This window comes from Mesoplodon densirostris, chromosome 5, assembly GCF_025265405.1.
Source record: "Mesoplodon densirostris isolate mMesDen1 chromosome 5, mMesDen1 primary haplotype, whole genome shotgun sequence".
In the NCBI taxonomy this organism is placed as follows: domain Eukaryota; kingdom Metazoa; phylum Chordata; class Mammalia; order Artiodactyla; family Ziphiidae; genus Mesoplodon; species Mesoplodon densirostris.
This window is the reverse complement of record NC_082665.1, coordinates 79906197-79933828: the sequence shown is the minus strand read 5'-3', so window position 1 is coordinate 79933828 and position 27632 is coordinate 79906197. Positions and strand designations below refer to the sequence as shown.

The following is a 27632-nucleotide window of genomic DNA, read 5'->3' as shown; positions in this document are numbered from 1 at the left end:
TTAATTCCAGGGGAGTTTTCAGAACTTTTCTGATCCCATGCTAGAGCACCCTCTTCTTGCTGAACTTTATGGCATAGACCTATACATTATCCCTTTGTGGTGGTTCTAACAGTTGCTCGTTTTGCTTTTTTATTCTTTCTGCTGAAATATTCCCTTGATTCTTCTGATCCAATTATAGGTGTCATTTGTTCCCTCTCCCTTCATTACCCTTTACTGAATCCAGACTGGTTTGGTGAGAGTCATGGTCATTCTAATCTTACTTCTCTTGTGAGAAATAATTATAAATTCTTCTTTGCTATAACTACCCCCTTTCTGGTGCTAGTGTACCTTTATCTTTTTTTTTTTTTTAAGCATTCTTCTCATCATAAAAGCAGTCCTTTAAGAGGCTTTCCTGAATTTGTTTTATTTTTCTTAATTATTCACAGTTAAAGCAGTGAGAGACTGTTCAGAGTAATTATGTCATGTAATATTTTTTCTCCCTTGAATATAGTTCCCAAATGACATTTTTCTGTGAAATAGTCATGTATTTAAATGCTTTGAAATTTGTAGATTAATTTTTGGATGAGTGAGAGTAGCCATTTTGGGGAGATAAATAACTATCATGGTTGTCTTATTCAGCTGGAAACTGAATGACCATTCATTTAGAGATATTTCTCTACTCCCTGCTGAAATTACCCAAAATACAGTAAAAAGACCTCTTCCCCCTGTAAAACCACAAGGACAAAGAGAATGGGGGAGGAAACAGAAACAACAAAATCTTAAAACTTGCCTGATCCAAAGGAGACTCCAGAGCACTGAAACTCAAGCCCACAGAGCAGGAAACCACAAAGCATGTTCATTTGCCCAGAAGAACCCAAGAAAGATCAAAAATGAAATTCACATGATACTCTGAAAACAGGAGAAGAGCAGGGGTTGAAAACACAAGCACTGGTTGGAAGTCTGATCCAGATGTAGTTAGGGCTCCAGATTCTCTCCCCTACCTCTTGCAGCAGGACAGCTGTCCCTTCTCCACCCTGGCATAAAACTGAAAATAAGAGCTGGAGGAGGATGGACCAGAAGACCCTGGACTGAGTCATACCAGGCACACCTGAGTGTGGGCACTGAAACATGGGGAACATGGCAGATGGTTTATAAAGATGGCTACAGTAGCTCCCACATCCCTGTATGTGTGTGGCTTTGCAGCATGACATTGCCTCTCCTCCCATGAAGAAGTGGAGTCTGTTTTTCTGCCCCTTGAATCTGGGCTGGCTTTGTGACCTGGTTTGACTAATGGATTGTAGCAGACTAGATGTGCAAGGAACGTAGGCTTCAGGGAGCCTTGGCAGTTCCACTCTTGCCCTGTTGGGGCTGTGAGACTATCATGTGAGGAAGCCAGGTAGTTTCTCTGAGGAGGAGAGACCACGTGAAGAGGCACAGCCAACAGCCAGCACCAGCCACAGTCATGTTGGTGAGGCCATTTTGGACCATCTGACTATAGTCACCTGACTAGATGCCTGCAGTCACGTGAGTAACCCCTAGGTGAAAACACAATAACTGTGTGGCTGGACTCAGTCCCACTTACCATCCTACACAATTGTGAACAAGTATTGATAAGTGGTGGTGGTTTTAAGTTTCTAAGTTTTGGGAGGTTTGTTTCACAAAAATAGATATGAATACAAAGATTAAGTGAACATTTATGCATTGAAGTGTGAGAGCCATAACCCTCTTCCAAGGTTCAGATCCTAGGTTTATCCCTTCCAAGTAGGACTTTGGAAAAATTTCCTTAGAGGCATATTACAGACTATAGTGGGTTGAATAGTAGCCTGAAAAGATATGTCCAAGTCCGAACTCCCAGTATCCGTAAATGTGACCTTATTTGGAAGTAGGGTCTTTGTAGATGTACTTAAGGATGTTAAGATGAAATTATCCTACATTTTGTGTGGACCCTAAATCCAATGATGAGTGTTCTTATAAGCAACAGAAAAGAGGACATAGATACATAGGGAAGGTGGCTGTGTGAAGATGGAGGCAGAGATTGTAGTTATGAAGCTCCAAGCCAAGGAATGCCAAGATTTGCCAGCAGCCATCAGAAGCAAGGGGAGGAAAGGTATGGAATAGATTCTCCCTCCAAGTCTCCAGAGGGAATCATCCCTTTTAACAACTTGATTTTGGACTTCTGTCCTGCAGGAATGAGAGAGAATAAGTTTCGGTTGTTTTCAGTCCTGAGTTTGTAGTACTTTATTATAGCAGCCCTAGGAAACTAACACACCAACCCAAGGAAAAAAATCCCTAAAGATATTTACATCAGAAATTTCCTGAGTCCAGCCAGAGAATTCTACGGTGAAGCCCACTAGTCAGTAAGCTCTGCTCATGAATACAGAGCTTCCAGCCAATTTTTTCTTGCCTTAGTTTGAAATAGGTTTTTAAATAGTCAATTTAAAAAGTGGGTTTTAAATAACCAAGGCTTACCATGTTTGAGGAAATTCTCTGCTTTAAAAAAGAGACAAAGGCAAACAAATAGAATCAAGAAACTTGGAGGAAATAGAGGCAATGCAGGGAGAAGGAAACTTTAAAAACTGACATTAATACAGCAGAGCGATTAAAAAAATTTCAGCCATGAAGCAAGAGAAAGATGCTATGAGAAAAGAAGATTCAGAGGAAGAAGATAGCAGGGAACTAAATTCATTAGTTGGCTTAGAAGATAAAGTTGAGAAAATTTTCCCAAAAGGAGAACAAACAGGAAAGAAATGGAAAAAACATAAGGACATTAGTAGATCGATCCTGAAGGTCTGCTATCTGAATAACAGGAGTTACAGAAAAAGATAAAAAATAGAAGGGAAGATATTATCAAATAAGTAATACAAAAAATGATTAGAGCCAAAAGGGAGGAATGTCTAAATTGGCAGAGTCCACTGAGTGCCAAACACAGTGAATGTAGAAAGATCCACGCAGAGACAAATCAAAGTGAAATTTTGCAGTGCCAAGGATAAAATGAAACCCTAAAGACTTGCAGAAAGGGGGGGAGGGAAAGCCTTATCAAATTAATGAACAAAGACAGGTCCTGTAAAAAGGATTGGAATCAGACTTCTCAACAGCAACTCTGGAAGCCAAAAAACATGAAGCAATGATTTCCGACCTAGAACTTTCTTTTTTTTTTTTTTTTTGCTGTACGCGGGCCTCTCACTGCTGTGGCCTCTCCCGTTGCGGAGCACAGGCTCCGGACACACAGGCTCCGCGGCCATGGCTCGCGGGCCCAGCCGCTCCACGGCATGTGGGATCTTCCGGGATCGGGGCACGAACCCGTGTCCCCTGCATCGGCAGGCGGACTCTCAACCACTGCGCCACCAGGGAAGCCCCCGACCTAGAACTTTCTACCTGGTCAATTTGTCAACCAAATGTGTGCACAGAATAAAAAACACACACGACACACACAAAAATATGTGCAAGAAATAAGTAATTTACCTCTCAAGTGCTCTTTGATAAGAGTGACAGAATGAAATTGGGACAAAAAGCTGAGTGAAATTTTAGAACTCAACCAGCCTGGAAAAAGGAGGACCTTTATAGTGGAAAAAATGGAATTCATGGATTCCCTCTTGCCTTTGATGTGGAAAATTATACCAAGAGACCATTAGAGTTATTGGGAAGAATTTGTGATGGGGACATTACAAATTAAACAAATGGATGGGAAGCCCAGCAGTTAAATCAGAAGAAAATTCTATAAGAATAGAAACACAATCATATTATACAATAGACCTAATGTTAACATTTGCATATTCAGGACAATTTACACACTGAATTGTAGTTTAATAAAAGTTAAGATATAACTGTATTGGGAGGATGGATAGAGGGCGAAAGTTACTTTTGCTGGCCCAAAAAAGTTGTCTTTATTTAAAAACAATAAAAGTTAAGAATGTTTAAAGTGTATGAAATAGAAAATAGCATCATTAACATAATAATTAGGAGTATAAAGACTCATTCCACAAGAAATATCTAGAGATGTTGACATTATTACCTCTGGACAGTGGCTCTGCATGTAAAGGGGGAATTCTGCTTTTAGTCATAAGCATCTCTGTTTTGACTGACTTAATTATGGATATGTTACTTTGGTAAAAATAAATGGAAAAGAGTTTAGGAACGTTAAAATTCTTTGCAAATTATATTATGATTTTGTGTTTCGTGTGTTTTGGGAGTCATTCCAATCTGGAATCATCAAAGAGGTCAAATTATAATAACTGATTTAAAAGTTGCAAAATTTGCAAAAGTTAAGATCCAGGAGTTTCAGCTATACTGAAGAAATAATCACTTTTAAAAGTAAGTATTTCAAGACAGCTAGTGGGAAGCAGCCGCATAGCCCAGGGAGATCAGCTTGGTGCTTTGTTACCACCTAGAGGGGTGGGATAGGGAGGGTGGGAGGGAGGGAGACGCAAGAGGGGAGAGATATGGGAACGTATGTATATGTATAACTGATTCACCTTGTTATAAAGTGGAAACTAACACACCATTGTAAAGCAATTATACTCCAATAAAGATGGTAAAAAAAAAAAGTAAGTATTTCAATTTCTTAGTAGAAATAAAGAAAACACCCAGACAGTAGATACAACGTAGAAGAAAAAGCTTTGGACTTGAATTGAGAAGGTTGAAATTTGAACTTTGGTGCTGCCATTTAATGATTTTATGACTTTGGTTGTGATAATTAACCATTCTCAGTGTCAGTTTTCCTACCTACAGTATGGGGATAAAGATACTAAGTTTACAAGAGCTATTTAAGATTATGGATGTAAAAACTTTTTATAAACTGCATAACATTGACTACATTATATAAACGTAATCAAGTTTTCCTCCAGTTCTTCTTTTAGCACAAATTGCCCTGTATAGAAAAAACAATCACTAGTGTTACGAGACAGTGAGTGGCTCAGATACTGATAGCAAACAAGACTTTCAAGTGAACTCCATGGGAAACAGGGAGAAAATGTTTCTGTTGCATCTTATCAGCCATGTCAAATAGAAAGCAAAACAAGGGAAAAAAGAACAATAAAGAGCATTAAACTATGTTAAACCTTCATTCATACAGTAAAATCCCAATGTAACTTTCAAAGTGAGGTCCGAAAAAGTCAATTGTGTAAAATGCAAGATTTTGCTATTGGGAAGTTAATTAAATGAAAGCAGGGGTGGAGGAAGGATGGGAGCAGATTGACTTACATTTTAATTCTCATTGTTGTGAGGTTTTAATGTATTTCACTGAGTTAATCCTTAATACTTGAATTTTGGATTAGCTCCCATTATTTCTTACATGGTGCCCAGGAGATTTGGGGCTTCCTAGAATGCCTACTGATATTTTCACCAATTTAATGAATACTTTTCAAATATGATGATTCTTGTTAACACATTCTGCTTTGTATTTTGAGCTAGTAACATGTTCTCATCGGCAATTAGCTCCATCCCAGGATGCCGGGGTTGTTTTTTGTTTGTTTCCTTGAATTTTTTTAGATCTCACGGGCTCCTGGTAGACTACCTGAGTCTAGTGCAAGGCCCCAACATCTCTGAACAAATGGCCTCGTAAACCAAATAACTGCAATGTAAATTCAGTCTTCCAATGGCACATACAATTTTTATCAATTTGGTTCTTTCTATTTTGTGAGAAATTTTTTATCTTTTAGACTGCACGTGATAAGTCTCTTTAGCTTATAGCAGACAAATTAATGAGCTGCTTAAAGCCAGACTAGGTCAGTTGAGTTCCTTGCAGGTAGCATGGTTTCATTTATTTATGGTATTTTCGGGTTGTGTCTGGTAATGTAGGCCTCTGCATGGAGTAAAGATTATAAAATTTACTCAAAGAATGTGTTAGCCATTTTGCAGCTAGTTTTAGGGGGAAAAAAGCATTCTGTGCTCTTTCAAACATGCAAAAAATGTTTGCATAACAGAGCTTTTTTTCCCCCTGCAATAAATTAAATGCTATTAAATAGACAGTTTGAATTAGATTTCACTAAAGCATAAGTATTGAACCTAAGAGATAATGTAATTTTTGAGAATATCATTAAAATATAAAATACGGGCTCCCAAGTTAGCTTCCTCTATTATTATTCATTAGTATATATATTTATTGATTGATCTTTTTTATTTTATTAAAAAAATTTTTTTAATACAGCGGATTCTTATTATCTATTTTATACACATCAGTGTATACATGTCAATCCCAATCTCCCAATTCATCCCACCACCCCACCCCCCACTTTCCCCCCTTGGTGTCCATATGTTTGTTCTCTACATCTGTGTCTCTATTTCTGCCTTTTCATCTGTACCATTCATCTAAGTTCCACATATATGCATTAATATACGATATTTGTTTTTCTCTTTCTGACTTACTTCACTCTGTATGACAGTCTCTAGGTCCATCCACATATTGACAAATGACCCAGTTTCATTGCTTTTTATGGCTAACATTCCATTGTACATATGTACCACATCTTCTTTATCCATCCATCTCTTGATGGGCATTTAGGTTGCTTCCATGACCTGGCTATTGTAAATAGTGCTGCAATGAACATTGTGGTACAAGACTCTTTTTGAATTATGGTTTTCTCAGGGTATATGCCCAGTACTGGGATTGCTGGGTCATATGGTAGTTCTATTTTAAGTTTTTTAAGGAACATCCATACTGTTCTCCACAGTGTCTGTATCAGTTTACATTCCCACCAACAGTGCAAGAGGGTTCCCTTTTCTCCACACCCACTCCACATTTATTGTTTGTAGATTTTCTGATGATGCCCATTCTATTTTTTTAAATTAATTTATTTAATATTTATTTATTTATTATTTTTGGCTGCGTTGGGTCTTTGTTGCTGCACGTGGGCTTTCTCTAGTTGCAGGGAGCAGGGGCTACTCTTCGTTGTGGTGCGCCAGCTTCTCATTGCAGTGGCTTCTCTTGTTGCAGGCTCTAGGTGCATGGGCTTCAGTAGTTGTGGCTCGTGGGCTTCAGTAGTTGTGGCTCGTGGGCTTCAGGAGTTGTGGCTTGCGGGCTCTAGAGCACAGGCTCAGTAGTTGTGGCGCACGGGCTTAGTTACTCTATGGCATGTGGGATCTTCCCGGACCAGGGCTCAAACCCATGTCCCCTGCATTGACAGACGGATTCTTAACCACTGCTCCACCAGGGAAGCCCAATGATGCCCATTCTGACTGGTGTGAGGTGATACCTCATTGTAGTTTTGATTTGTATTTCTCTAATAATTAGTGATGTTGAGCAGCTTTTCATGTGCCTCTTGGCCATCTGTATGTCTTCTTTGGAGAAATGTCTATTTAGGTCTTCTGCCCATTTTTGGATTGGGTTGTTTGTTTTTTTAATATTGAGCTGTATGAGCTGTTTATATATTTTGAAAATTAATCCTTTGTCCATTAATTTGTTTGCAAATGTTTTCTCCCATTCTGAGGGTTGTTTTTTCATCTTGTTTATAGTTTCCTTTGCTGTACAAAAGCTTTTAAGTTTCATTCAGTCCCATTTGTTTATTTTTGTTTTTATTTCCATTTCTCTAGGAAGTGGTTCAAAAAAGTGTTGTAATTTATGTCAAAGAGTGTTCTTCCTACATTTTACTGTAAAAGTTTTATAGTGTCCGGTCTTACATTTAGGTCTTTAATCCATTTTGAGTTTATTTTTGTGTATGGTGTTAGGGTGTGTTGTAATTTCATACTTGTACATGTAGCTGTCCAGTTTTCCCACCACCACTTATTGAAAAGACTGTCTTTTCTCCATTGTATATCCTTGCCTCCTTTGTCATAGATTAGTTGTCCATATGTGTGTGGGTTTATCTCTGGGCTTTCTATCCTGTTCCACTGATATATATTTCTGTTTTTGTGCCAGTACTATATTGTCTTGATTACTGTAGCTTTGTAGAATAGTCTGAATTCAGGGAGTCTGATTCCTCCAGCTCCGTTTTTTTTCCCACAAAATTGCTTTGACTATTTGGGGTCCTTTGTATCTCCATACAAATTTTAAGATTTTTTGTTCCAGTTCTGTAAAAAATGCCATTGGTAATTTGATAGGGATTGCATTGAATCTGTAGATGGCTTTAGGTAGTGTAGTCATTTTCACAATATTGATTCTTCCAATCAAAGAACATGGTATATCTCTCCATCTGTTTGTGTCATCTATAATTTCTTTCATCAGTGTCTTATAGTTTTCTGCATATACGTCTTTTACCTCCTTAGACAGGTTTATTCCTAGGTATTTTATTCTTTTTGTTGCAATGGTGAATGGGATTGTTTACTTAATTTCTCTTTCTGATCTTTTGTTGTTAGTGTATAGGAATGCAAGAGATTTCTGGGCATGAATTTTGTATCCTGCAACTTTACCAAATTCATTGATTAGCTCTAGTAGTTTTCTGCTTGCATCTTCAGGATTTTCTACATATAGTATCATGTCATCTGCAAACAGTGACAGTTTTACTTCTTCTTTTCCAATTTGTATTCCTTTTATTTTGTTTTCTTCTCTGATTGCTGTGGCTAGGACTTCCAAAACTATGTTGAATAAAAGTGGTGAGAGTGGACATCCTTGTCTTGTTCCTGATCTTAGAGGAAATGCTTTCAGTTTTTAACCATTGAGAGTGATGTTTGCTGTGGGTTTGTCGTATATGGTCTTTATTATGTTGAGGTAGGTTCCCTCTCTGCCCACTTTCTGGAGAGTTTTTATCATAAATTGGTGTTGAATATTGTCAGAAGCTTTTTCTGCATCTATTGAGATGATCATATGGTTTTTATTCTTAATTTATTAATATAGTGTGTCGCATTGATTGATTTGCATATACTGAAGAATCCTTGCATTGCTGGGATAAATCCCACTTGATCATGGTATATAATCCTTTTAACATGTTGTTGGGTTCAGTTTGCCAGTATTTTGTTGAGGATTTTTGCATCTATATTCATCAGTGATATTGGTTGGTAATTTTGTTTATTTGTGGTATCTTTGTCTGGTTTTGGTATCAGGGTGATGGTGGCCTCATGGAATGAGTTTGGGAGTGTTCCTTCCTCTGCAGATTTTTGGAAGAGTTTGAGAAGGATGGGTTTTAGCTCTTCTCTATATGTTTGATAGAATTCCCCTGTGAAGCCATCTGGTCCTGGACTTTTGTTTGTTGGAAGATTTTTAATCACAGTTTCAATTTCATTACTTGTGATTGGATTGTTCATATTGTCTATTTCTTCCTGGTTCAGTCTTGGAAGGTTATACCTTTCTAAGAACTTGTGCATTTCTTTCAGGTTGTCCATTTTATTGGCATAGAGCTGCTTGTAGTAGTCTCTTAGGATGCTTTGTGTTTCTGTGGTGTCCACTGTAACTTCTCCTTTTTCATTTCTAATTTTATTGATTTGAGTCCTCTCCCTCATTTTTTGACGAGTCTGGCTAAAGGTTTATCAATTTTGTTTATCTTCTCAAAGAATCAGCTTTTAGTTTTATTGATCTTTGCAATTTTTTTCTTTGTTTCTAATTCATTTATTTCTGCTATGATCTGTATGATTTCTTCTAACTTTCAGTTTTGTTTGTTCTTTCTCTAGTTCCTTTAGGTGTAAGTTTAGATTGTTTGTTTGAGATTTTTCTTGTTTCTTGAGGTAGGATTGTATTGCTATAAACTTCCCTCTTAGAACTGCTTTTTCTGCATCCCATAGGTTTTGGATCATCGTGATTTCATTGTAATTTTGCTCTAGGTTTTTTTTTTTTTTTTTTTTTTTTTTTTTTTTGTGGTGGTACGTGGGCCTCTCACTCTTGTGGCCTCTCCCGTTGCGGAGCACAGGCTCCGGATGCACAGGCTCAGCAGCCATGGCTCACGGGCCCAGCTGCTCCGTGGCACGTGTGATCTTCCTGGACCGGGGCACAAACTGCGTCCCCTGCATTGGCAGGCACACTCTCAACCACTGCACCACCAGGGAAGCCCCTCTAGGTATTTTTTGATTTCCTCTTTGATTTCTTCAGTGATCTCTTGGTTATTTAGTAACGTATTGTTTATCCTCTGTGTGTTTGTGTTTTTTCCTTGTAATTGATTTCTAATCTCATAGTGTTGTCATCGGAAAGGATGCCTGGTGTGATTTCAGTTTTCTTAAATTTACTGAGGCTAGATTTATGACCCAAGATGTGATATATCCTGAAGAATGTTCCATGTGTACTTGAGAAGAAAGTGTAATCTGCTGTTTTCAGATGGAATGTGCTATAAATATCAATTAAATCTATCTGGTCTCGTGTCATTTAAAGCTTGTGTTTCCTTGTTAATTTTCTGTCTGGATGATCTGTCCATTGGTGTAGGTGAGGTGTTAAAGTCCCCCACTATTATTCTGTTACTGTTGATTTCCTCTTTTATAGCTGTTACTCTTTGCATTATGTATTTAGATGCTCCTATGTTGGGTGTATATATATTTATAACGTTGTATCTTCTTCTTGGATTGATCCCTTGAGCATTATGTAGTGTCCTCCTGTCTCCTGCAGCATTCTTTATTTTCAAGTCTATTTTATTTGATATAAGTATTGCTACTCCAGCTTTCTTTTGATTTCCATTTGCATGGAATATCTTTTTCCATCCCCTCACTTTCAGTCTGTATGTGTCCCTAGGTCTGAAGTGGGTCTCTTGTAGACAACATATATATGGGTCTTGCTCTTGTATCCTTTCAGCGAGCCTGTGTCTCGGTTGGAGTATTTGATCCATTCACATTTCAGGTAATTATTGATATTTATGTTCCTATTGCCATTTTCTTAATTGTTTTGGGTTTGTTTTTGTAGGTCCTTTTCTTCTCTTATGTTTCCCACTTAGAGAAGTTCCTTTAGCATTTGTTGTAGAGCTGGTTTGGTGGTGCTGAATTTTCTTAGCTTTTACTTGTCTGTAAAGCTTTTGATTTCTCCATCGAATCTGAATAAGATCCTTGCCATGTAGAGTAATCTTGGTTGTAGTTTCTTCCCTTTCATCACTGTAAATATGTCGTGCCACTCCCTTCTGGCTTGTAAAGTTTCTGCTGAGAAATCAGCTCTTAACTTTACAGGAGTTCCCTTGTATGTTATTTGTCATTTTTCTCTTGTTGCTTTTTTTTTTTTTCCTTTTTGCGCTACACGGGCCTCTCACTGTTGTGACCTCTCCCATTGCGGAGCACAGGCTTTGGATGGGCAGGCTCAGCGGCCATGGCTCACAGGCCCAGCCACTCCGTGGCATGTGGGATCTTCCTGGACCAGGACACGAACCCGTGTCCCCTGCATTGGCAGGCGGACTCTCAACCACTCTGCCACCAGGGAAGCCCCCCTTGTTGCTTTTAATAATTTTTATTTGTCTTTAATTTTTGTCAATTTGATTACTATGTGTCTCAGCATTTATTTATTTACTTATTTATTTATTTATTTATTTATTTATTTATTTATTTATTTCAGGGTTTATCCTGCCTGGGACTCTCTGTGCTTCCTGGACTTGGGTGGCTATTTCCTTTCCCATGCTAGGGAAGTTTTCACCTATAATCATTTCAAATATTTTCTCTAGGTTCTTTCTCTCTCTCTTCTCCTTCTGGGCCCCCTTTAATGTGAATGTTGGTGCATTTAATGTTGTCCCAGAGGTCTCTTAGGCTGGCTTCGTTTCTTTTCATTCATTTTTCTTTATTGTTTTCCGTGGCAGTGAATTGCACCATTCTGTCTTCCAGGTCACTTATCCGTTTTCTGCCTCAGTTATTCTGCTATTGATTCCTTCTAGAATCAAAAAAAAAAAAAAAAGTAGAAATGCCTTCTATTTTTCATTTCAGTTATTGTAGTGTTCATCTCTATTTGTTTGTTCTTTACTTCTTTTAGGTGTTCTTTAATTCTTCTAGGTCTTTGTTAAACATTTCTTGCATCTTTTCGATCTTTGCCTGCATTCTTTTTCCAGTATCCTGGATCATCTTCACTATCATTATTCTGAATTCTTTTTCGGAAGGTTACCTTTCTCCACTTCATTTAGTTGTTATTCTGCAGTTTTATCTTGTTCCTTCATCTGGTACATAGTCCTCTGCCTTTTCATTTTGTCTATCTGTGAGTGTGGTTTTCGTTCCACAGGCTGAAAGATTTTAGTTCTTCTTCCTTCTGCTGTCTGCTCTCTGGTACTTGTTAGTATATTTAAATATAATTGTGAGATTGTGGGGCTGAATGGATTTTTGATTAAAATATTGCATCCTTTATTAGTATTAAAGAAATTATTCTCAAAGTGTTTGCTTTTCCCATGAAATGTACATGCAGCAAACTTGAGACTAACTCAGTAATATTAGCATATACTGCTCTTTGGTACCATACATTTTTCTTACAAATATTAATCCATCTAATCTCCACAACTACGTTATAAGGTAGCCACAGAAAAGGTGAGTGACTTATTTAAGACCACAGTGCTAATAATATGAGCCAGCTGATTTGAATACAAGCATTCTCACTCCAGAATTCTCACCTACCTTTTTATTTTTATTTACTTTTGCTAACTTTTTTGTTCTTGAGTCACCATGGCAGGCTGCTCTCATGAATCGGTTGAAGGATCTGTAGCTATAAACACATAGGTGGATTTACCTAGAATACGCTTCTTTGGTAGAGAGTCATTTTCTTTTTGCATACAGTTTCTGATTAGCAAACCTCAGTGTTTGTGTAGAAAGCATTACTTTTGCAGATAACTACTAGATTACAGTGAGTGGATACTTGGCAGTGCATTTGCACTGATTATTGACTTGGTTTTATTAATCTTGTTGCTTTATAGAGAACATTTGTCTAGTAGTTGAATGACTGTTTTCACTGATTAAATCTGAAGGATACAAGGAATACTGAGATCATGATCATTTTCCAAAGGTTAAGTAGTTATGACACTAGTAACCTCAAATATGGCTCATTTAACCATTTTGCACTGTATCACGAATGCTTAAAAAAATCAGTATGCCCTTTTAGCACAGAGGAACACATCTCATGAAATTGCAGGTACTGTACTATTGTTCTGTTTTGTTTAGATGACGAATGTGACAACAGACTATTGTATTGACGTCATAAGAAAATTTGAAGTTTCTGAAGAAAATAAGGCAAAAAATGTCCTTGGCATAGAAGGTAAAATAACCAATATCCTTAATTTCTCATTTCTCAGTTCAGTTTGCTAAGTTACATTCTAGCAGAATTTTTAGGAAAAGAAATAGGGAGATAACCTTGGAATTACAGATGATTCAGATAAAACCCACGGCACACATATTTTCCTACAAAACAGATGCCATGATTTTGCTGTTTCTCTTACTTTTGCAAGAACAGTAGCATTTTCCACTCCAGGTCAACTTGATGCCACTATGTACGATAGATGCCAAGAAATATTTTAACTTTTCTCAAATGGTTAATTTTTAGAAATAGTCTCAACCAGATAATCTCATGAAGGGAAATTTGGCCCTAAAATAAGTAAACATGTTTTTTTTTTAAATGTTCACAACTAATTTGTTTTCCCTAGTTGGTAGTGGTAGAGAGGTTGTAGGAACCACCAATTTTGTTAATGTGACTATCTCATTTTATAATTGAGGAAAGTGAGGCTTAAAGAAATTAAGTAATTTGGGACTTCCCTGGTGGTGCAGTGGTTGAGAGTCTGCCTGCCAATGCAGGGGTCACGGGTTGGAGCCCTGGTCCAGGGGATCCCACATGCAGTGGAGCGGCTAGGCCCTTGAGCCACGGCTACTGAGCCCGCATGCCACTACTGCTGGGGCCCACGCACCTGGAGCCTGTGCTCCACAACAGGAGAGGCTGCCTGCACACCACAATGAGGAGTGGCCCCCATTCTCTGCAACTAGAGAGGGCCCACACGCAGCGATGAGCACCCAGTGCAGCCAAAAATAAATGAATGAATGAATAAATTTAAAAAAAAGAAGAAAAAAGAAATTAAGTAACTTGCCCAGTTATATATTCAGAATCTAGCTCCTAGGATATTATGTATAAGTGATATGACATGAATATAGCTACATGTATCTGTAAGTCATATGTATTTAAAATATGTAGGGAAAGAAATTTGTAGGCTGCTCTCCAAAAGAGAATAGGTCCCAGGCAGAGTAGATAATCTTAATAAAAAAACTACTGGGGCATCCCACTTCCTGCAAGAGCATATGATACCATGGTTTAGCTTACCAATTTTGATTGTTGGCCTCCTATTCCCCCAAACAGGCTCATTGTGGACAACGGGGTATGATACTGTATGTTTACTTCCAGGGATAGAGGCTAATTAAAATGAAGAGAAATTATTTAATATTTATATAATTAAAGCTATTTTAAAAACAACCAAAGAAGATAAACTAATTTGGACCTTTCTTTACCAATAAATGAATCTTTTCTTTGGTGGGGCCTTAAAAGATGGAGTTAAACCTGATTTCTAAGTTATGGCCATAAAGATGAGCATGAAGAAATTCTCCAGAGTTTCAGAGGATATTTACTGGTAGTTTTACCACAGGATTCTTGAAGACTTGAAATAATTTACCCTAATAATCATTCCATGTAGGTACCTGTGGGACATTCACATATCTGTTAATATGTTAATGAAGGCCTCTCCTACCCAGGCACTATGTTTTTGAAAAACTGATAGGGTTTTCTACATAATCTTGAAATACTTTTTCACATTTCTCAAATGTGCTAGCCATTAGTAGCATCTTGCCAAACCAGTTTCATAGTCAAATAATCATACCCTGATTTTAAGCTATGCCTAACTTCTGACCTGTTACCTCAGCTATGGCACTGACAATACTATTTTTCAAATCAACTTAATAACCTGTCAGGTTGCTGTTGATCAGTGTATCACTTAGGATAAATATGGCTTGAACGCTGCATGAGCCACCCATTAGGTCACACTGAATAATCATAGCTTGAGTTCAGCAGTCACTGAAGAGCTTTGCAATAAGCCCCCACCCTCCCTCAATCAAAACTCTTAAAAAGTCTGTTTTTCTGTAGGTTATATTTAAACTGCTAATCCCCAAAGTCATATTTCAGTTTTTGACACTGTCTGTTTGATCTGAATCACATCTCCCATTGCCCCGGTATTCCCTGCAAAGGCTGTCCTGAAGGTAAATGAGGTAATCAGTATGAACAAACTTTGATCTCTTTTGTCCTTGTTAGAGTCGGTTAAGTATATATGCTTCAAAGCTATAGTACTTCACTCTCTCTCATTTCCAAAGGCTTCACGAACTTCATGCGTAGTCCTGCTTGTGACATATTTAACCCACTGCACCAAGAAGTGTACCAGGACATGGACCAGCCCCTGTGCCACTACTACATCGCTTCCTCCCACAATACATACCTGACCGGGGACCAGCTCCTGTCTCAGTCCAAAGTGGACATGTACGCACGGGTGCTGCAGGAGGGCTGTCGCTGCGTGGAAGGTGCGTGCTTTGAGCGTGAGTGTGTGTGGGCGCACACATGCTTTAGTCAGGCACGTCTAGTGTAAATAATGGAGACCTAAAAAAATGCACTCATGCTAATCAGAACTATTTTCCCACTCACTGTAAAGTCATTCTTAACTCATAATCCTCTCTGGTTCCTCCTGATACTTCAAACAGGGAGAGAGATGTGTACTAACATTTGGGAGGCACACCTCCAGGTGCTGAAAAATTGTGATGAATGTGAAAGTTTTTCTTAGAAAGAGTTTTTTTTCTTTTTGATTAAATAATGGTAAAAATGGTTCAGGATAAATATTTATTTTTAAGATACTTCATGGTCTATCAGTCAACCAACACTTATTAAATTTCTAGGAGGTTCCTGGGGGTGAGGACACAGATGTAAGACGTGGCTTCTATCTTTAAGGTGCTCACAGTCATTAGAAGGGGTGGACGGTAAAAATCATAGTATGGTGTGAGAATTCCACCAGTTGAATCAAACGTGGTTGAGAGGTGATACAGAAAGTGAGGGGTGATGTAAAATACGATGAGAAATCAGTTAGCCTGGGAAAGTAGACTTGGGTCAGCGATAAAGGGTTCTGAGTGCTGTGATAAGGAATTTCAGCTTTAGCTTTTGGTAACGAGGGTCCAGTGGATTGTTTTAATACCTAGAGTGATATGGTCAGACTTGCAGTTTAGAAAGATTGCTTGGGCAGCAGCGTAGGAAGATAATTTTTCTTTAAGATGTATGTTTGTGGCGGGGAAGGGAGGTGAAACTAGAGCAAGGAGAATGGTGGGAAGGCTATTGAAATGATTCAAAGGAAAGATCATAAAAGCTTAGACTAGGTGAGAGAGATGCTTATACGGATATTAAAGAAGTAAACTTACAGGACCTGGTGAGCAAAGTAAAGGATATAAGGCTTGAAGGGGAGAGCTGGAATGAATGATGGTGCCATCACGTACTGTGGGGACTGAGAGGAAGAGCATTAATGAGTTCAGCTTTCCATCGGTTGAGTTTATAGTGATTTTGTAATATTTACGTGGACATTTTTATCAGTCAATTAAATAACAATATGTGAACTCAACAGAAGGATCCAGAAAAGGTAAAGATTCCACAGTTCCAAGTTTTCTGTGTGTTAGTGTACAAGATCACTTACAGAGACCTTCATGTGTAAATGTACATCACAGTGGACAAGATCACTTAGAGGAGTGGCAAAGAGAACAAGGCCTGAGGACTTACGCAATCCAACCTTTCGAAGCAGAAAGAACAAGGGGAACTGACAAAGACAACTAACACAAAGCAGTCACTTTGGACCTAAGGGATGAAATGGTCAAAAATGTCCCATGCAATAGAAAAGTAAAATAAAGACTAAGTGTCCAGTCTGGTTGCATTTGACAGCTAGGAGGTTATTAGTGTCTTTTGTTATATAGTTTTGGTGGCCTTTCAGTGGGAAGGTCAGGTAGCTAATCTGCTGTGAGCTAGTCACTTGGCATTTTTCTGCATTCGGGGAAGACTTGATACAGGGCTGGGGAGCTTTTGAGACTTGGAAGAAGAGGGAATGAGGATTCATTCATTTTGTTTTTAGATGGGGTAGGGGACAAGAAATTTTAAAATGGTTCATGCCTGTTACCCTCTCTTTTCTCAGGATAGTAGGAGAGAACACCATCCACTAAGTGTAGCATGGGTGGAGGTTGGCTGGGGGATAGGAGGCTTAAAAAGATCAGCAAATAATGAGAAAGGAGTTGACAAGATAAATTGGGGAAGGCCTAGCTAATTTCAAAAACAGTCTTTAACAGAACAGTCTTTTTGTTTTACAAAATCTGCATGCTCAGACTGCCCCCCACCCCATTCCCAACAGACTAGGTATAGGAGCAGTGAAGACAGATTCTAGAATTGATCCAAGCCTCTGGATTTCCAGGTCGTATAAAATATCTTCAAGATGTTGGTGAGAACTCTTAAGTAGGTGACAGTAGGTCCATGAACTAGGAAAGGAAATGAAGGGACCACAAAATGAAGTTAAGAGACTAGAAGACTCAACGAAACAGAAATACGGAGAATGTCAGCATCACGCATACCATAAACAAGAACAGAGAATTATTATCACAAGGTGGGATTTTGGATATAGTTGAGGTAATGACTGTATGCAGGGCGTGTGGTGGGTGAGCATGATTAGAGTGAAGCAAGGAGCTGTTGGCATTGAGGTCAAGGTTAAGCGACTGGGTAGATTGCCCCCATGGACTTTTAAGTCAAAGGATGCTGACAGGGAGATTCAAAGCTAAAAAATTAAAAGATCAAAAATTGGATATTAAAAACTGTAAACCACATACTTAAATAGAAGAAGAATGCTACGGAAAAGGCACTTGGAAGATGCCAGGAAGGCAGAGATGGACAAAGTGAAGTTTAAACGTGGGGGGATTTTTTAAATGAATGTAGAACAACAATTGTTTAAAAGTAGCATCCTCATTTTGTGATTTATACAGAAAAAGCAACTGTGGAGAAAGGAAGTAGTACCCTCCCAGGTAAACTGGTTGTTAGCCAAGATAAGGAGGTTGAGGAAGAATTCCAGAGGGTCTGATGATGAAAGGGGGTTTGTTTACACTGGAATGGAGATTCCATGGAGCAAAGGGGAATTGCTTTTTGGTGGGAGCATACGGGAGTCAGCAGTAGGTAGCAAGTTGTTCTTGGGGTGGTGGAATAGTGTAGGGAGATGAATAAAGCAGTAGGGCAGCAAGATAATACTGGTGAGTAGAGGAGCTCTTCTTTGTCAGATAGTTTCTGGCTTGAAGAATTTTCTGCTACAAAAGTAGCAGATGTAATGTTACAGTAATAGTAGTAGTAATGTTATAAAGGCAAATTGACATATTTTTTAAATGGACAGGTATTAAAAACTATCTGCATACAGAACGATTAGGAACACTACCAATTTATCACTCTGGAAGTGTATGATTTAAGACATGGCATTTTTGCAGTAGATGCAGAGAACACCTACTGACAGTAGTGACTGATAATTGAGTAGCTTAAGCAACTGGATAATGAAGATGCTTATAAAATATTAGCATAAAGGAAAACCTTTCCATCAACAGAAGGTCTTGAGGTGACATTCTGTTCTCAGCCATTATTCAACCATTTGTTCACTCAGCACTCAAGCAGTTTTACAAGTCTGTCATGCATAGAGATGCCAGGGCACACACCCTTATTGGCTTCAGAATGATGGTTGCCTATCATTTTAAATGGTGACATTTTCTTGGAGGCCAAATATGGAAAATGACTTCTGGTGACTCCATGAAGTGAAAGTCAACTCCAGGCAGTTTTGCAATTTTGTTACTTCTGTGCCCTGTACTGTTTCCTTTGCTTTTCAGGTCTTTCAGGTGCCCAATCATTCGTTTTTTGATTTCTCTGTCCAAAATCAGTGTCTTACCCAAGCTTAACCATGTTCTAATGATCAACTCCTTACTGAATCAGATCTTCTAATTCTCTGGCATTCCTTGGGCTATTAAGAAGGAAAGTTATCTGATTAAGATAATTATAGTAAGGCACAAATAATTTTTAGTTTTAGCTTTTTCAGGGATCTTTTAATTTTAAAATTAGCTTTTAGAAATTGTGTGCAGCAGATGACATTGAACATGGGCCTTCCCTTGTACCTTCTTTCTTCCTCTTTGCCAGTCACCAAAGTAATAGAAGCTATTGATCTTTGCTCTCCTTGTGTAAAAGGTGTTGCTTGCTCCAGACATTCACACAAACTGAGAAGATGCACAGCTTGGATATAATTTCAAAGGACGTGCAATCTCTCAAATATCTCTCTTGCCAAGCCTGCATCAGCAAACTTCTCCTCTGTTGTTTGGCTTGAAGTTTTCAGTATTGGAATAATCTATGACTGGACAGTGAAAGTCAAGCTGCTATTTCTGGAAGGTTTTGTTGAGAAGAAGCATTATACTGTGTTTATCTAGGAGACTTGGTCAGCTTTGTACTTGCTCTGTTTCCTGTCTGAAACTATGGTTGTCACCTTGGCTTTGAATATACTGGGAAGGAACAGGGAAACCACCATGATTTCGTCCCCTTTTGTGGGCTAGGTTCTGCTTAAGTGCTTTCCATACATTCTTCTTTAATTCTTACAACACTAAGGAAGCTGGAGTAATCTCCCTAAGAAGGCACCCCAATTTGGGGTAGGGTTGGTGGCTCAAGGTCCCATAGCTAGGAAGCTTGGAAGCTGGTATTTGAACCCAAGTTGTCTGACTCCCACACTTTGCTTCTCCAGGAAGCCTTTGGGGTTTTTGGAAGAACAAGCATTGAATGACATGACCAGCCCAAGTGGGGGGATCAAATAAGGGCCATCAGGTCACATAAGGAAGACTAGGAAGCACAATGCACAGCACAGAGAGGAGGTTGGCTTTAATAGGAGGCATTTGCTTACTTGTGATTAGGCTTGTCATCTAAATATCTAGATGTTCCTGAAGACTTTAGAACTTGATAACATGATTTTTCGTGCTCTCCTGACAATTTCTGTCAGCCCTGTAATTTGAAGATCTTAGTTTACACTTCAAGCTTGGACCTGGAGGCACCAATTTATATACACCCAGTGGTGCTTTATCTACCTTGCTTCTGGATGAAGTTGTTTTTATTCTTAAACAGCTGCAGCTAGGAGTTAAAGAACCTGATTTGTAGAATGTAGCAGATCATGGATTAAAAATTTCAGGTCCCACAGATAATTTTCTGAAGCAGCTTTTGCCAAGTATAGTTCCTAGAGATGGAGAGTAATGATTCTGGACAGTTTTTTCATGGTATTGTGACCTGAAGAATCTCTCCACTTTCAAGCTTCTATCTTGATAATACTGTGTTTTCCATCTCCATTAGTTCAGCTGCAACAATGTCCTCGGTCAGGATATATATGGTGTCTTGGGGAAGACGAATAAGTCTTTTGTTGGTGAAATGGATTTGCCAGCAAATCAGATTGATGACATTTTTTACACGGCCTTTCATTTCCCTTGATTTTCAGCCCTAGTTGCTTTATGAATATGGATGTTCTGTCCAGGGGATTTTCACTTTCATTATGGAACTGACGTATTGCTGTTGTAATCGGTTTATAACTTTTCCTGTTACCTCTGGGAGCACTATCAGGGTGAAACATTTTGAGTTCCACTATGAAAAGCTGTCATGTTAGTCTCTCAGCTGGACTTCAGATCTGACCAGCTGTTTGTCAGGGTGCTTTTGGGGGCTTCTAACATGTGGTCTGATTGCAAAAATGGGCCTGGCTATTTTGTGGCTAGGAAATTGGTTAGAGGATTTCTACTTTGCCAACATTCTCATCATAGCACTAGCTCTTACAGGAGCTCTTCATGGCCATTTGAACTTGGCTATGGATGCCACGTGTTCAGATGGCAGCACCATTTGGGGATGTTGCTATCCTCATTTAACAGACAAGTGAAAGAATAGACCTAAAAAGTGAACGTTAGGAGAACCATCCTCAACCATGCATATTCTGCCTGTGTCATAAATGTTAGCAAAAGGGCTCCTTCTTTCATTACCAAAGTAGTTTCTTATGAAGAGATATTTTTGTGTGTACATGATCATCAAGTCAGCTGTGGCATTGCCTCGTCTACTTTGCATTCTTTTTTTTTTTTTTTTTTTTTTTGCGGTACGCGGGCCTCTCACTGTTGTGGCCTCTCCCGTTGCGGAGCACAGGCCCCGGATGCGCAGGCCCAGCGGCCATGGCTCACGGGCCCAGCCGCTCCGCGGCACGTGGGATCCTCCCAGACCGGGGCACGAACCCGTATCCCCCGCATCGGCAGGCGGACTCTCAACCACTGCGCCACCAGGGAGGCCCTGCATTCTTTTTGATAATATATTAGCTCATTTATGAGAAACCCTCCTAAGCCGTTTTTCTTCCAAAATGGGGCATAAATTGGGGTATATTGTTTAAGTTACATACTTTTGAAACATCTGTTTATTCTTTTCATGCTTATATCCAAAGACAAATTAAAGAATGTCAAGCACATGTCAAAAGAGGGATGGAGCCTCTCTCCCGAGAAGATGCCTTTATATGTTTGACCTCATTTACAGGCCCAAAGGAACAGTATAACACTGTATGATAGCATCCCAAAATATTTGTTCTTAAACTTTCTTTCCAGTATTCCTATGGTTTTAACCTTGAAAGTACTTTCTCCTTTTCCTTTTTCCATTTCCGCCCCCCAAGGATATTTTAATAGGCAGTATTTAATTGATATATGTAACTGTATTAGTTAGGGAACAGACCCCCCCCTCCAACTCTCATCTATCTAGGGAGAGAGACAGAAAGAGAGAGGAAAGAGACCTTTGACTTTTCTTAGATCTGGTAACTGGGTCCTTATTCCTACTTAGAAGTGATTGACTGACAGTGAGAAATAGTTACCTCATTTAGACACACATTTCCTGTAGGGCTGCTACATTTATTTATGTGACCTGCTAGGTTCTTGTTGGTATTTGAATTTGTGACCCCCTGTTATAAGGAAGGACAATGTCATGAGACCTGGCAAAATTCTATGGGGGATCCTGGTTTAGGATCTAAATCCTTAATCAAGGATTTGACCCTTGGTTGAGATTGAGATAAGCAAAGTGAAAGAGGGCACTTCAGTTGACCTTAAATGAAAGAAGCAAAGGCATGGAAGTAGGATCGTATGTGAGGAAGCTTGCCTAACTGGAAGAATAAGTCTGTGAGGTTGGAAGTAGGAGGAAATAAGTTTGACTTGTCAAACAGGAGCTAAGATATTAATTAACTAGTTTCTTTAACAGTTAAGCCTAAATCTCTGTGCCCTAAAACAACTGAAGTTTATTTCTTATGTGAAGTCCGAAATAGCTGTTCTTAATGGGTGACTCTTTCAAGTAGCGATTTAGGGGTACAGGCTCTTTCCTTCTGTGTCTGTGCCATCTTCAGCACGTGACTTCCAAACTCACAGCAGAAGAGAGAGCATGGATAACTGTGAGGGCAGGGTTTCATAAAGCAGACCTGGAAGTGGTGCACATCATTTCTGCCCACATTTCAATGGCCATGTCCTACAGCAAGGGAAGGCTGGGAACTGTAGTCTAGCTGTGAGCTAGGGCGAGAGAGAAAACAGGCTTAGTTGAATGGCTAGCCAGTCTCTAGCACCAGAGATAGGGGCCCTGGGGTTAAGCAGGCAGGAGCTGCTATAAGTTGTTTATTAATAAATTTAACATAGACCTATTGAGTACATACTATGTGTTGGATGCTATGTTATGCACTGAGTAGGCTTTTGAGCAAAGTAGTGACATGGAGAAAGCAGTGTTTTGAGAAATTAGTCTGGTGGCAAAGTGTAAAACAAGGGAAGGCAAACTCTAAGTTGGGGAGGGTGGTGAGGAAGCTGTTGTCTTTCTCCAGCTGCAGGTCAGTGAGGTTGTCCATACACATAACAGTATCAATAGTATTAATAACAATAATGATTACTGTGTGCCATGCAGGTTTATAATCAACTTTTCATGTACTTATAAATCACTCAAACTTATGATTCAAGTCCTGTTCTTAGTTTTCCTTTTATGGATGGGGAAACAATACTTTAAATTATTGAATCATTTGCCCATATTCACATAAATCTTAGCAGGGCCTGAAGATTCAAAGTTAAGAAGTCAATGCTATTTTAGAACTACTGTCGAATTAATCAAATGGAAATAAATCTAATGGAAACATAATGAGTTTAGGAGGACAATGATGAAAAACCCTGTTACTGATTTGACAGGGTCATTGAAACATTAAAAGACTATAGTAAACTGAATAAGAAGAAGTAAAATTAGAGAAACAACCTGTTAAGAAATATCACTATGCTCAGGCATACTCGATTGGATTTAGATCAGTTTCTAATGAGAGTTCTTGGTAAATGCTAAGCTGCTTGTGTATATGACCTCTTTGTTAACTATAAGCACTTGCAGTAAATCATTTATAATCTCTAATTGCTTATTTTGATAAATATGCCAGAACACTCATTTCGGTCTGACATGTTTGTCATGATCATAGTACGTATAAGCTCAAACAATAAACTTAATACTTGTGCTATTTCCAGAACTATCAGGACACACCAGAAACTTTGGGTTGTTGATGTGACATTCTGTTTTTGGCAGTTGACTGTTGGGATGGCCCCGACGGAGAGCCGGTCGTACACCATGGTTACACGCTCACTTCAAAGATCCTCTTCAGAGATGTTGTGGAGACCATCAACAAGCATGCCTTTGTGAAGAACGAGTAAGTAGAGCAGCAGCTGGGAGCCAGGCTCAGCTGGCACATGCAGCACTGCCTGATGTAACACGGCCACCAAGCCACACACTTCCCTGGAGTCTACACCTCGCTTTCTCCTGCCCTGGTTCTCTCCTTCCTTCCCAACAAAACACCAAACAAACAAGGGCCGCATGTACATACTTTCTTGTGCTCCCTTTATTCCTTACCCCATTCTCTCTCAAGATGTTGCCTCCTCGAAGCACGTTCTTACAAAGAGTGACCTCAAAATTTCTAAAGCCAGGGTGTACAGAGTGTCTATAAAGTTTAGAAACACAGCTTACTATACATAATAAATAGCTTATTGGGATTATACTGCAATACAATAAAATAATAATATCTTGGTTTCCAGACTTGCTGGATGTCCTGTGTATACTGAAGTGCCTAGAGTCCTTATGTTACTTGACCCCTCCTTGGCATTTGATAATGGTGATAATTTTCTCCTTAATACTTGCTTTTGGGGGGACTCTATTATAGCATTCTCTCCTCTATTGCTGCCATTGCTTCTCGACCTCCTTCTTTAGCCTACGGTCTTCTAGTCCATTTCCTCACTCCTTTAATAATCACTATTAGTCCTAAGTTGTTGTCCCATAGGTACCTGAAAATTAACAAATTTCATTATTTATTCAGACATTTACTTAGATATTTAAAGTTGCCCACTCTAAGCCAGGCATACTATAATAGGTTTGGGGAGCCCCAACACTGAGTGAGGGTAAGACTCCTACCAGCACGGGGCCTCCACCCCAAACTGAACTCAGCTTTTCATTCTGCCAAGCTTCCTCTTGCTCCATTTCCTTCTAGTTAGGAGGGTAGCACTGTTTACCAATGGTTTTACCTAGAAACTGGGAGCCCACTCTCGATTCAGCCAATCTTTTCAATTCTAGTTGCTAAATTATCTTTTGACTCCACTGCCTCCTCTTCATTTTCATTTCTCTTTGGTTTATCCTCCACGCTGGTGTAGTATGTTTCTTTCTGAAAATATAAGCTGATGTTGTAATTCTTAAAGTCCTTCAAAGACTCCCTGTTGTACATGGTCATGCCTTCCGTGCCCTTCAAGGCCTGGCCTCTTCCTGCTCTTCCAGTGTTGTCTTCCATTGTTGCTCCACAGAGACTTGGGCTTCTGCTGTCACTGACTGTCTTCCGGAGGCCCTGGGGAATCTCAGTGCTTTCACAGACCCTACCCTCACTTGTGCTGTTCTCTCTGTCTGAAACACTCATCTCCATTATTCCACCTGCCCAATTCTTGCTTATCCTAGAAGACTGCTTAGGCATTGTCCCTCTGGCAAACTTACCAATACTACAACTGATTTAAATGCTTCTTTTCACTGTCCTTAGCACTCAACATATTTCTATCATATCATACAGCACCTTCTTGCAATTGTTGGTAACTTGCCTCCTTTTAAGTAGTTAGGACCATGAACTCCTTGAAAATATGTGGCTATGTCTCATTCATTCATTTTTAAAAGAAATTAAAAATAAAACTTTATTCCCCCCTCCCTTTTTTGGGCTGCTATGTGCATCTTACAGGATCTCAGTTCCCCAGCCAGGCACTGAACCCAGGCCCCAGCAGTGAAAGCCAAGGATCCTAACCACGAGGCCACCAGGGAACTCCCCCTTATTCATTCTTTATTGCCTAGCCAGTGCCTGCAATATACCAGACATTCAAGAAATGATTTTTGCATTAAAAGAGGCAAATTAAAATTACAATTGCATGAAATTAATTTTGTAGACATTAGTAGCTTTTAAAATTTCTAACATTTCGTCTTCTCATTAATTAAATATGAAGTTAAAATGCTGTTCTGATAAGAGACACTTGCTGCATAGCAGGTTTGGTTTGTGGTGTCTTCCACATGGAAGAATCCAAGTACTAAATTCTGATGGGTCTTTTTACCCTGATTGCTACTAATCTTAGCCAAGTTGAGGAAGTGATTTGCCGTTATTTTCCAACATGTGAAGTAGGGCATTGAGAAGACCTGCTGTCTATGTACTTCGGAGGACCCTCTGGTGACTTGACTATGCTTACTTAAAGTCTGGGGATCCTTAGGAGAAAAGCACTTCAAATTAAAACAGTTAATAATCTTGTTTAGCACATTTTAAAAGTGCAGCTTTAAGTTCTAGTTGCATCTTTTTTTTTTTTTTTTTTCTGGCCGTGCCGCCCAGCATGTGGTATCTTAGTTCCCCAACCAGGGATTGAACTCACACCCCCCTACAGTGGACGTGCAGAGTCTTAACCACTGGATTGCCAGGGAAGTCCCAAACTGAAAATGTTTTTTTTTGTTTCACGTGTGTTTTTTTTTTGGCCTCAACACACCACACGTGGAACTTCCCTGACCAGGGATCGAACCCACGACCCCTGAGTGGAAGGGCAGCATCTTAACCACTGGACCACCAGGGAAGTCCTTAGTTTCATCTTTACACCAGGGTTTCTCAACCTTGGCACTATTGACATTTTGGATCAGATAATTCTTTGTTATGGGGAACTGTCTTGTGCATTGCAGGATGGTGAGCAAATTCGTGACTTCTACTCACTAAACACCAGTAGCGGCCCCCATCCCCAACATTGTGACCACCAAAAATGTCTTCAGACATTGACAAATGTCCCTTTGGAAAGGGTGCCACACAGTCGCCCCAGCCCCTGTTGAGAAGCACTGCTTCATACACCAAGCATCATTAGACACTGATAGCCTTTTTATAAACAGATTGATAATTTAAAAATCCATCGCTAGAACTCCCTCATGTGACTGAGCAGACAACTCAGGTTGCTAGTCTGCAGTTTTTCTTTCTTTCTAACACTCTGGGGTAAAACCCATGTGAGGACACAGGATCAAACAGATTATAGTCTGGTAACCAAACCGACCTCAGTCACAAAGGTTCATCTCTCGTATTACCTCTGGCATCAGGTTTACTAATGAGGATAGAATGTAATTTCAGGAGGTCACAGCCTGTATTGTGGAGTTTGTGCTTCTCATATGAGTGCATAAATAAAATTTTTTCTCCATATAGACATATTAGGCAAGTTAAATATTGGTGTGTCTATTCCGGAAAAAAATTTATTGCCTAGTACTTCAGAAGATATGTGATGGAAACTAGAAAAAAAAATGAAAATAAGCCTGAATTTGTTTTTCTGAGGAAAAAACAAAGTCAGAAGAGGAGTAAGGTCATGGAATCGTTGCTGGTTCCTAAGTCTGTCTGTACTAATCGCTCAGTTGGGGGTCTCACATTCTCTGCACAGAGCCCTGAGTGCTGGAGGAGAGTGAATGCTTGACTTTTTTTTTTTCCTTTCTGAAAGTAAAGACTAGCATATAATTCTATACAAATGATTTTGAAATGCCTGACATAAGACGCTATAAAACACAAAATTCCATTGTGTTATTTTATCCTCAATAGTAATTTTCAAGCTGTGTGTTGAATATATATTTTTAGAGTAGATATCTTCATTTAATGATAGTGGTCTCCTAGATGTTTCTAGACTTTTGAATAAATAAGACAAAATTACCTTATGAGTTTTCTTTCTTTAGGTTCCTTATCTCTCAAAATTTTCTCTTTTATTTTTTCTTGTAAAAGAGACAAAATATATGTACTGTGTGTGTGCATGTGTGTGTGAGGGAGAGAGAGAGCTACAAAATATTAGACTAAGTCATCTCATATGGATTGGTATTTTGTTCACCCCTTATGCCTGGTTAAATCTATTTAGCCAGAGGAGTTTGTTATTTTTTTTTAATGCATCTCTCATCTTTTTCATTTTAGAAGCATTTTAATGATCACCTCTCTCACAAATACTGTCACTAGGCTTGTAAGAACATAATGAATACAGAATAATTTTCAAAAGTCCCTGTGAGTTTCTGTACTCAACACCTTTACAATGTGCTGCTGTTCTCTCAGGTTCCCGGTCATACTGTCTATCGAGAATCACTGCAGTGTCCAGCAGCAAAGGAAAATTGCTCAGTACCTGAAAGGAATATTCCGAGACAAACTCGACCTGTCATCTGTAGACACAGGAGAGACCAAGCAGCTTCCAAGCCCTCAGAGTTTGAAAGGCAAAATCCTAGTGAAGGT

General features: G+C 39.1%; 1 protein-coding gene across 1 annotated transcript in view; it reads left to right on the top strand.

Moving 5' to 3' along the window:
* Nucleotides 1–27632, top strand: part of PLCH1 (phospholipase C eta 1) — a 236210-nt gene that overhangs the window by 150721 nt on the left and 57857 nt on the right. Inside the window, exons 7-10 of the mRNA XM_060099970.1 lie at nucleotides 12943–13036; nucleotides 15124–15327; nucleotides 23426–23546; nucleotides 27459–27630. Coding sequence (XP_059955953.1) covers nucleotides 12943–13036; nucleotides 15124–15327; nucleotides 23426–23546; nucleotides 27459–27630 — 591 coding nt within the window. The remainder of the gene's footprint in view (nucleotides 1–12942; nucleotides 13037–15123; nucleotides 15328–23425; nucleotides 23547–27458; nucleotides 27631–27632) is intronic.